General features: G+C 42.6%; 1 protein-coding gene across 1 annotated transcript; it reads right to left on the bottom strand.

Annotated features, from left to right (window-relative positions):
* Positions 1-9,784: 9,784 nt before the first annotated feature.
* On the bottom strand, positions 9,785-11,390 carry Semg1 (semenogelin 1). Its single transcript, XM_028769496.1, has 3 exons — positions 11,318-11,390; positions 10,540-11,070; positions 9,785-10,338 (listed from the first exon to the last, which is right to left on the bottom strand). Exons 1-3 carry the CDS (start codon positions 11,388-11,390, stop codon positions 9,785-9,787), a joined length of 1,158 nt encoding a protein of 385 aa, XP_028625329.1.

Here is an 11,390-nt window from a genome sequence, read left to right as displayed (position 1 = left end):
ATGAGTTATTAAAAGCTGCACTATCATGCATTCATATATAAAAGCTGACAGCCAACTTTGTAACCTTAAAGTAATGCATTTAGTGTTGATTTTAGAGAAAATGGATTGTTTACATTGTTAAAAATTGGTTTTGTTTCTCAAAATTATGGTTACACTCTAGTATTGCAAAAAGAAACTTAAAAAAGTATAGTGAAACAGTGGCTGCAGTTGGCAGTTCAAGCGTGAGCTCCAGAAATTTTGACTCACTCATGTTTATGGTTGAAAAGAAGATAGAGCAGGTGGAAATGATTGCTAGAGTAAGAAAAAAAAATAAGAACAGCTGTGACACAGTACCAGCCTCCTGTCAATTAGATACAGTGGTAGAGACAAATTTATCCCCCCCCTTAAGAAAGAGAGAAGATATCTGTGGGGGTCTTAGAAGACTCATCACCCCTCCTTTCCAGACAACCCAGCCAGTCTGATGGGACTGGTAGAGTCTTTGATGTTTTCCCTCCAGCCCACCTGGGATGATTGTCAATAGAGTTTACAGGTTCTCTTTACTACTGAAGAGAAGGAAAGAATTCTGTTAGAAGCCTGTAAGAACGTTCCTGGTGACAACGGGCAGCCTATGCAGCTTCCCAATGAGATTGATGCCGGATTCCCCCTTAACTGCAGGTAAGGGGCGGCTGGTGGTCTACCATCGGGGTCTAGCGGGTCTCCAAGGGCAGCGAGATGGTCCACCAATTTGGCTAAGGTAAGAGAAGTCCTTCAGGGACCAAGCGAGCCACTGTCTGTGTTTCTTGAGAGTTTACTGGAAGATTTAGTTAAGGAGGCAGAGAAAGTGTACTATAAGAGGGAAAGAAAGAAAGAAAGAAAGAAAGAAAGAAAGAAAGAAAGGAAGGAAGAAAGGAAGAAAGAAAGAGAGAAAAGAGAGAAAAGGCAGGTGAGATTGCAGGCAGGAAGGATTTTGGCCGCAGTGCAGGAGAGAAAGACAAGAGATAGGATAGGAATTAGACAGACAGAGAACTTGGGTGACAAAGGCGGAAGCCCCAGATATCAGTGAATGGCTAGCAGAATTCCCAAAAGTTTTGGTTGAAACCGAAGAAGCCAGGCACTAATAATTACAAGCCAATACAAGATCTAAGAAAAGTCAATAAGAGAGTACAAGACACTTAACCTCCTCAGTTCGCTCCCACCAGAGAGGACTTTTGGCAGCATCAACTTTCCGGCAGCCCCCTGACTGATGGATGACTAATGCTCGCATGATGCACTATCAGAGCCTGTTGTTGACTGAAAGGGTGATCTTTGCACCCCTGGCCATCTTGAATCCTGCCACCTTGCTGCCTGTGACTGACGACTCTTCTCCCGTCCATCACTGTGTTGATATCCTGGCAGAAGAGACAGGTACTCGGAGCGACCTGAAGGACCAGCCCTGGCCAGGAAGTCTGAACTGCTATACAGATGGCAGCAGTTTCCTGGTGGAAGGTAAGCGAATGGCGGGAGATTCAGTGGCAGATGGAAAGCAAGTACCGATATGCCTTTGCCACAGCTCATATACATGGTGCAATCTATAGACAAAGAGGGTCTCCCCTCTTCGGAGGTCTTCAGCATTAGAGTCTCATTCTCTTACTGGGCCTGCATGGATGGTTGGGATGGTTAGGCAATGCCCAGCCTTGCAGAGATAGCGTGTAAGATTGGCAGAGCCATCTCCCATGCTGACATCTCATGGGTGGTAGGGCTGGTGTTTCTGGCTGGTTGTTTCTAGCTGTGGTGCACATGTGGCCTCTAGCTGAGAAACATGGCAGCTGAGCTAGGCAGAGCCACCGCAGATAGTCGTTTTGACCAGTGGCCGATTTTAAATATCAACAAAGTGGTGCCCAACATGTGGCACAAATTCACTCGAAAATTAAGTCTATTTACCTGAGAGTAAAAGTTGTATATATATACTTTTTCTTTTAAAAAAGAAAGTGAGTGAGTGATTGGTGCTGATAGGAGTCATGTGACTCCAGTGTGGGAACTGTGAACAAAGAAACTGCTGGCAGGCAGGTCCTCTGCTGAGAGAAAATAAAGGCAGCTCTGAGCCAAGAGAGCCAAATAAGTAAGCCTCCATTGTGGAGAAGTTACTGATTTAAGTATAAAGTTCAAATATAGGGATTATTTGCTTTTAGGAATGATTTATAAACAGATTTGTCAGAATCACGTGGGGATTATTGTCCGCGGTTTGGAACTTAGATAGGGAAAATTGCCACTGGCTCTAGAGTAAAGAGTACAGTGTATAAGTGGAAGCTGCTCTGGAGTACAAAGCCAAACAGATAGATGGTATAAATAAAAAACTGTTTTAGGCAAAGGGCTGAACAGAAAGATAGTGTAAATCAGGAGTATTCAGATGATACAAAGTTGTATTGCCTCACAGGAGACTTGGGTTCTATTTAACGTGGGCCCCACAGGAATTCTGGGTTCATTTCTTGCTTGGCAAAATAGGGAAAGCCTAAGGATAGGCACATACAGTACTTTAGTTAAGATAGGGAAAATTGTCACTGACTCTAGAGAGTACAGTGTATAAATAGAGACTGTTCTGACAGAGAGTCAAACACAAAGATACTGTAAATCAGGTGTATTCAGATGATATAAGTTATATGGCCTCACAGGAGACTCAGGCTCTGTCTAACATGAGCTCCACAGGAATTCTGGGTTCCTTTCCTGCTTGGCAAAATAGGGAAGGCCTAAAGAATAGGCACATACAGTATATTAGTTAAGTTGATTTTATTTTCAAGATGGGTATGATTTTCAGTTTTGTGGTTATATTTTTTGTCTGGGAAAGAGGACAAGATAAAGGTTTTTCTGGTTACTGGCTCAAGGAAATTCTGTTTTGGGAAAAAAGTTTTGTCTGTGTGTTTTCAGAAGAACCGACTAAGATATTTCTACCTCCCAGAATTATATGGATTAGACATGACAGAGGCAGGCCACCAGAAGACTAGATTCTAGAATTCAAACATAAAATTATCTTGATACTAAAATTTGTTTTGAGAATTGTATATTGCGGAATACACAGCCTGGATGAATCTACTCATCAAGCAAGCTGAGCAGACCTGCTCGAACCTCTGATGTCCTGGAATTTCAGTTGGATGCAGTGAAGACACAGACATCAGAGGGTTATCAATTTACCCTTCCCCCCACTCCTCTTCTAATATCTCAACACCCATAATCAGCTTGAAGAAGCTGATTGGCTAGCTTTTTACATTCCTGGGTTCCTTCATTTTCCCTACTTTCTTGCCCCTTATATGAGCAGCATTAGGCCCCACCCACAAATCTCTTCTCAAACCTGTTACCAAGCCCTTTCAAAGGCTCCAACAGGATCTCCTTAAGGCCCCAGCCTTATATCTCCCTGACCTGACTTTTCCTACTTTTCCCCTATGTAACTGAAAAGGAGGAATATGCCCTTGGAGTCTTAGGTCACCAACTGGGACCATCTTTTGCACCTGTAGTATACTTGTCAAAAAGACTAGATCTAACCATCCAGTGATGGGCACCTTGTATTCGTACCTTAGCAGCTGCTGAACTCCTTATTTGAGAATCAAAGAAACTAACCCTGGGATCGCCTATAACTGTCCTCTCTTCTCACAACCTGTCACAGCTCCTGACTTATAAAGGCTTACAGACTCTACCTCCCTGCAGGGTTCTTTCTCTTCAGGTAGCTCTAATATAAGACTCCACCCTCACCTTTCAATCATGCCCACCTCTTAAAATTTCCAATCTTCTTTCTTGACCTAATATTGACTACTCCCTATCTCACTCCTGCACTGAAACTTTAGAAGAACTATTACCTCATCCTTCACACATACAAGAGGGCACATTGCCTCAAGCCATCTATACCTGGTATACAGATTGAAGCTCATTTCTACATGAGGGGGCTAGGAAAGCTGGCTATGCCACAGTGTCAGACACCAAGATGGTGGAGGCACAGGTCCTTCCTGCTCATACCACCAACTAACAGGCTGAACTAATACCCCTTACCCGTGCCTTCCAGCTGGCACAGAGACAATCCCTCAACATCTAAGCAGATTCCAAATATGCTTTCGATATCCTCCTGTCCCACGCTGCTCTCTGGAAGGAGTGCGTGTTACTAACCACAAAAGGAAGATCAGTAACTAATGCAAACCAAATCATGGCCATGCTAAAGGCCTTCCATTTCCCTACAGCTATTGGGATTGTCCACTGCAGATCCCACAGGATGGATGACTCTATAGTCTCCAAGGGAAACAACTGAGCTGATGAGGCAGCTAGAGCTGCATCCCTTAGGGGCCTAGACTCACTTCACCCTTCCCAGGACGTTCTTACACTGCAACTCACATCCCCACCTACACCCCCTGACACTTGTCAAACTCTGTCCTATCTTCACCAATTCTTTCATCCTAAAAGCCAAGCATTATATTATTTTGTTAAGACCCACCTACAGCCTACTCCTGAGGACTTAAGTTTCTTAAAATCTATCACTACTTCTTGCAAAATCTGTCAGATGTAAGATCCCAAATCAAGGTATTGTAGCACCCCTTTTCCTACCCACCAGGCTAGAGGGTCCCTTCCTGGAACTGACTGGCAACTTGACTTTACCCACATGCCTACTGTCAAATGTGCCAAGTACCTCCTGGTCTTGGTGGACAACTTCTCAGACTGAGTAGAGGCTTTTCCCACAACTAACAAAAGGGCTCAGACAGTCTCTGATCTCTTCCTCCGAGAGATCATCCCCTGATTTGGTGTCCCAGCCTCCATCCAGACAGACAATGGTCCTGAATTTACTTCCCAGATTTCTCAAATTCTATCTAAGGCCCTAGACATCCCCTGGCATTTTCACATTCCCTACCACCCTCAATCTTCAGGTAAGGTAGAAAGAACTAACTGCTCTTTAAAAACCACTCTTGTCAAGCTGTCACAGGAACTTCATCTTGACTGGGTAAAACTCCTACCTCTGGTTCCTTTCAGGCTATGAGCTCTCCCCAAGCGGCCTATCTTCATCTCACCCTTTGAACTCGTGTATGGATGTCCAGTTCTAACTCCTGGTCTTTCACCTAAATGCTCTCCCCTCCCAGACCATCTGCTCACCCCATTACTTTGCCACCTCTGTTCTCTCTTGTGGAACTTTGCTGACCACCATCTACCTCGACCACACACTTGTCTCCTGTCCATTGCCTGTCAACATTGGAGACCAAGTCTTTCTTTCCCCTCCAGATCATCTGATACTCACCCTTCTCTCCCAAATGGCAGGGCCCTTTTAAGGTAATTCTTGTGACCCCTTACAGCTGCTAAACTCGAGGGACTCTCATTGGGTCCACCTGTCTCACCTCAAGCCTTTCATCCCTCCACCTAAAATTGATTCCTCTGTATACATGTTAACTCTAACAGGACTGTGCTCTATTAAGCTCCAGAGGACATTGAGATCACCCATCTTGTCCTCAATCCCAGAAAATGAGATTCCACTCCAGATGCCGAAGTTGACCTCACTGGACTAGACATGGGTTTCTCGTCCTCCTCCTCCTGCTGCTTATTTCCATCCAGGTCAGCCCTTACATCTGGAGATTTGTGGTTTAAGAGACCCCCTTACAGATAACAGTCTTTCCAAACAGGATCAGAAAACTGCTCCATAGCCAGATGCCAAGAACTAATCCAAATTGCTATCATCCCTATATCTGTTGTCCCATCTAAATATCATGTTCTCTATACTTATTTTCTCTTTGACCAGATAGAAGATTATTGTAGAAACTGGCAGATAATTATGGGGGCTGCCCATATTGGTCTTGTCAGATACATATGCTAGGATCACAGACCAACCATTTCTTCTACCAACACTGCAAGACACTCTTGTCTACATACAAGACCCATGGGATTCCAGTTGTGGTGCTTCAGAACCTATGGGAGCTAGATGTCCTGACAGCTAAAGAAGATGGTCTTTGTTGGTTTCTCCATGAAGAATGCTGTTTTTAGGGAACGTGAGATCTCCAGTTCTGAGATTTTAAAAAAAAGATATAGAAATAGATACAATAGATACTCTTTTTTTGTAACACCCTTTTTAGTCACCCTCCTGGTGTTATTATTTCTAACCAAACTATTAATCAGTTCCTGTTACAGGATTACCATCTGCTGTCCACAGAGGAACATGATGCACACATCTACCAAGTGGACCCCAATGGTGAAAGTCAGCTACACCCCAAAATGGACTACACCCCTACACAGCAGGAAGTAGTTTAAGAGACACAGCACCCCTACTCCCCTTTCACCATCGGCTTCCCCTCCCCTTTTTTCTTCTCCTTATAATAAGAAAATGGGAAGTATGTTGGTGTCAGGCTCCAATCCCAGGGACATCACATCATCTAGGCGACCCCTACATCATTGCCAAGACAATCACCATACATTCCCAGAATTCACCTGGCTACCTCCCACCCTTACCTGTAAGAGGCTACATCACCGCCCATATAAAACAGGCAGAACCCCCTGATCTCTGCCTATATAAAACAGGCAGAACCCCCTGACCTCGATCTCTTCTTCCTCTGCTTCTCCCCCCGCCCCAGTCCTATCTTCAGAATAAACCCCACTTGGAAACGTTTGGTCTGGTGTGGTCTGTTCTAAGTCACGTGTGGATGTATAACAATGTTGTTGACTTTTCTTCCCTAGTAAGCATGCATAATACCTTTCAACACTGTGAAAATGAGCCAGTAGGATGAAGCTTCCAGGTCAGTACACGGATTGATTTCTCTGTGTCCCATGACTCAGATATGTGGTGTCTTCAGTGATAGAATCTTTTTTTATTTATTTATTTATTTATTTATTTATTTATTTATTATGAATACACTGTAGCTGTCTTCAGACACACCAGAAGAGGGCATCAGACCTCATTACAGACAGTTGTGAGCCACCATGTGGTTGCTGGGATTTGAACTCAGGACCTCTGGAAGTGCAGTCAGTGCTCTTAACCACTGAGCCATCTCTCCAGCCCCAGTGATAGAATCTTACCGTTAAGTTGTGTAGGACTTTTGGGTCTCGGTTTGAACTTAAAAATGAAAGAATCCCACTGTCCCAGGACACATTCCAGGAGGGGCACATTCCTTAGTCAGAGACACTTGTTAGATTAACATTCAGAGGAAAAAGGGAGAGGCTGATTAACATTCCTCAGACCACAGGGGAGGGAACCCACCTGCGGGTGAGGAAGGCCCAGAGCACACAGACACATTCCAAGAGAACCAAGATGAGAGGTAATCAGGAAGCTAATCTGAGTCACCTAGAGACCAGACCTGGGAAGGTCAGCCTTTGTGGTTTTCCTCATGAACTCTGTATAAAAATTGTTCCCAACTTTGTCTTGGAGTTCCTCTTGTCTGTGTATAGGGGAACCCCAGTATACTGGTTAACATCTTATCAATAAACCTCATGTTATTGCATCAAATCCCGTCCGTGAGTGTTTCTGGGGGAGAGCGTCACCTGGTTTTGGATCTTAGAGTCCAACAGTTAGTTGTAGAGGGTAACTAGGAGCAATGGCAATAGTATTGGTGTGTGTGTGTGTGTGTGTGTGTGTGTGTGTGATCCCAGTGGCCAACAACTCAAAAAGAGATAACCTATACTTGGCATGGGGCTTTTTGTTTGATAGCCTATGGTGTCTGAGTGAGATATTGTTCCTCTCTTACATGTTAATTCCCTAGAGCTATCCTGCTTTAAGATTGAAGAAGAATTCTTGTGTTTTCATCCAGAGGTGGTACCCAAACCTTTTGAATATATAGCAAAGGAGAACTTCCTCTTTGTACCTAATGAAGTGACTAAACCTTCCAGAATAAAAGTAACAGTGGCTCTGTGACCTTCACATATTTCTCTGTGTCTGTGGTACCAGGGGCAAGTCTTATTAAACAACACTCTTCTTTTTCCATAAGTATCAAATGTGTTAATAAGCAACCTGTCAGCCCAATTCCTAGGCTGTGGAACCACAGAAGTATGATAGCCTTATTTGATTTCATGAAGTTAAAGACAGTTGGAAGAAACTTCCCATATGCAAATGGTAGGCTTATGATAGAAAGAAAAACAAATTTAATAGAAATGTGATGTTTCTTATAATTTTGGTTGTGAGCCCAGTCTTTAGTGGCCATTTCTCCAGCCTGAAAATTGATGTTTCTATGGTGGTGTTGGAACTGGAAACTAACTTCCTTGGGCCCATGACCTTTTGACTCTGATTGTCAGTTTCCAAAGGCCTACTAGAAAAAGCATCATGAGGCATTTTAAGGTTGGTTGACTTTAGGTGGCTCACAGGGCAACTGGCATAGTTCTAGCAACTTCTTTATAACCCAGACATCTACAAATGTGGATTCCATTGCTACTTTTTCCAATGCTACACAACTGTCTCTTCCTTTTGGAATTGCCCATTGAGAATATTCCCAAACCCAGACATCTGTAGGAATCAGATCTCAGTGAGCCAGAGCAAGTGATGCAGAAATTTATCTTTTTATTGGAAAGCAAATGTTTGAGGAAGCTCCAGTGTCAGAAGTCCTACAGAAAAGCAAATGTGAGTAGAGGGTTATCCGTGAACCAGTGATCTGGGATGACATTGAAGTCTGCATCTGGAAGGCATCATAGACTTCACTCTGGTGAGGCGAGTCCTAGAACAAGAAGGAGTGTCAGTGATATGAGGGTAGTCAGAAGTTGAGACGTAGATGAATGGATTTCTGCCCCTTTCAATTTTACCAGAACCAGTTTCTACAAATTGGGGTGCTCGGCAACTAATGACTCCAATCAATGGACCCCAAGTGTGTCCATGGTTTTTGTTGCTTTCCCTTTCTTAATGCAAACAAGGCAATGAATATTGTCTTTCTTCTGGGGTTCAGATTTCACTTCCTATGTCACAAATGTTCAGCAGCAACCCTATGGACTCTTAATACACTGTGCTCACTTTTGAGGTCTTTCTGTATCACAACCGCAGATTCAAAACCACACAATTCATAACCCTTTTATGAGGTTCTTTGAGAATCTCATACACATACATAGTGTGCTCTAATTACTGCCAGTCTAGTTATCCTGATCCCCTCCATTCCTCCATAAAAGTAATTTCTCACAATCATATTGGATTTTTTTGTTTTGTTTTGTGACCAACTTAAGTTTAATTAGGCCTACTAAGATGACTACAAGTTTGAACGGTCCATCGGAATTTAACAGGCTCATCATTGGTCATTCAACTGAATATAGTGCCTGCTCCAAATACAGATCTTTGTAATCATATCTTCCATCTGGTGGAAAAAGCAGCTAATCCCTAACCCCATGGTTTGTGATGGAAAGTGGAGGCCACAGGGACTCAAGAACACTCATTGGTGTGGAGAAGGGGCTCATCTGCAATAATACCTTATGCCAATATAAGCAAGAAACCGATTTTTTTTAATACCAAGTCAAAGTGTAAGAACAAACAAGATTACATCGTGAAATGTTAAATATGATAGTATGGGGTACACATTTAATAATATAAACTGTGTTCAGAGAAGCACTGAAAAATGCTTCCTCAATGTAGTAATTCAGGATCAATTGTTAATCTAGTTTGCTTCTCTTCCTTTACTGTACAAGTGCTCACTTTACCAGGGGCTGCTCTTCATCTTTCTAAAAGTTTGTAACAATGATACTTCTACTGATAGTAAAAAAAAAAAAAAAAAAAAAAAGAGTATCAATTTCATAATGGACCCAGAGCTTCCTTAGATACCACAAGTAAAAATTTGGGATGAATATCTTTCCTACTTGGTAAAAACATACCTTGATATTGGTCTTGGTCTTTAGTTGGTCAGTGAATATATTATCCCTTAAGTTGAGCTTGATAAAGGCCTGCCCCTCCCTTTGTAAAATAGCTATCCTGATTAAAATTTTGATGTTGTTGTTCTTGTAATTTCTTTCTGTATTTCTCAAGATATCCTTTATAGGATTGTGAGCGTTCTTGTCCAAATTGTCGCTGTTGTCCAAATTGGGATAAGTCTTCCTCTGTTTTCATCTGTTGAGTAGACTTCTGTTGTACAGAGAGGTCATCGTCACTAAATTGTTTCCGCACTTGTGACATATCTTCATCCATGGCAAATCCTTTATGTTGAGTTTGTTGAGAAAAACCTTTGAGGGATTTTTGTTGGCCATAGGATTTTAGTTGGGCACTTTGAGATTTTACTTGGCTAAAGGAGGATTGTTTTGGGGATTTTTGTTGACCATAGGATTTTAGTTGAGCATCTTGGGATTTCAGTTGGCCAAAAGAGCTCAGTTGAGCTTCTTCACCATAGGATTTTCTTTGACCATAGGATTTTATTTGGCCACTTTGGGATTTTACTTGTCCATAGGATTTCATTTGGCCACTTTGGGATTTTACTTGTCCATAGGATTTCATTTGGCCACTTTGGGATTTTACTTGTCCATAGGATTTCATTTGGCCAGTTTGGGACTTCACTTGTCCAAAGGATTTGACCTGGGATCCTTGGGATTTCGTCTGTCCGTAAGCTTTTACTTGTCCAAAGGATTTTACTTGGGATTCACTGGATTTCAGTTGCCCATATGATTTTAGTTGACCACTTTGGGATTTTGTTTGTCCAAAGGATTTTATTTGGGATCCACTGGATTTCAGTTGCCCATATGATTTTAGTTGACCACTTTGGGATTTTGTTTGTCCAAAGGATTTTATTTGGGATCCACTGGATTTCAGTTGTCCAAAGGATTTTACTTGGGATCCACTGGATTTCACTTGTCCAAAGGATTTTACTTGGGACCCACTGGATTTAACTTGCCCAAAGGATGATCCTCCAGATTTCAGTTGACCACTGGATTTTACTTGTCCAAAGGATTTTATTTGGGATTCTTGGGATTTCAGTTGGGATACTTGTCCATTACGACAAAGTGCAGCCCCTTTTACAGCTGTATGCTCTTGTGAAACCCGTGTCTGTGTCATGTCACTACCATCCTGGCCGAACACCCGGTGTTGGGATTGCATGAAAATGCTTTCTTCAGCTGCTTCATCACTTCCTCCTTTGATCCCGAAATTGAGATGGCCTTTCTGACCAAGCATAAATCCTGTGGAGCTGCTCTGAAAGTGACCTTTTGTCGCACCTGGTAATTGATAATGAGAATGTTTAAGTTACATAACCAGCACAGTTCTTCCAAGTCTTATTTCTAAAATTTCCTCATAAAACAATTGATGTTCCCACAAGGGTTTTGGATTTTGGTAGAGAAGAAGTAGGTCTCATCAAAAAAAAAAAAAATCATCACCCTATGAAAGGATCTGCTTACTCCCAGAGCACCCTTAAAGACATTCTCCCTGAGTGACTTTCCCTCTAGCCACCATCCCTATACTTACCATACTGTCCAACCACAGCTGCCTGTCTTTCCAGAATGAGGAGCAGAGAGAGAATGAAGACAGAGGACTTCAT

Source organism: Grammomys surdaster, unplaced genomic scaffold (genome assembly GCF_004785775.1).
Source record: "Grammomys surdaster isolate TR1022 unplaced genomic scaffold, NIH_TR_1.0 193, whole genome shotgun sequence".
NCBI classification, from domain to species: Eukaryota; Metazoa; Chordata; class Mammalia; order Rodentia; family Muridae; genus Grammomys; species Grammomys surdaster.
This window is presented reverse-complemented; position numbering and strand designations above follow the sequence as displayed.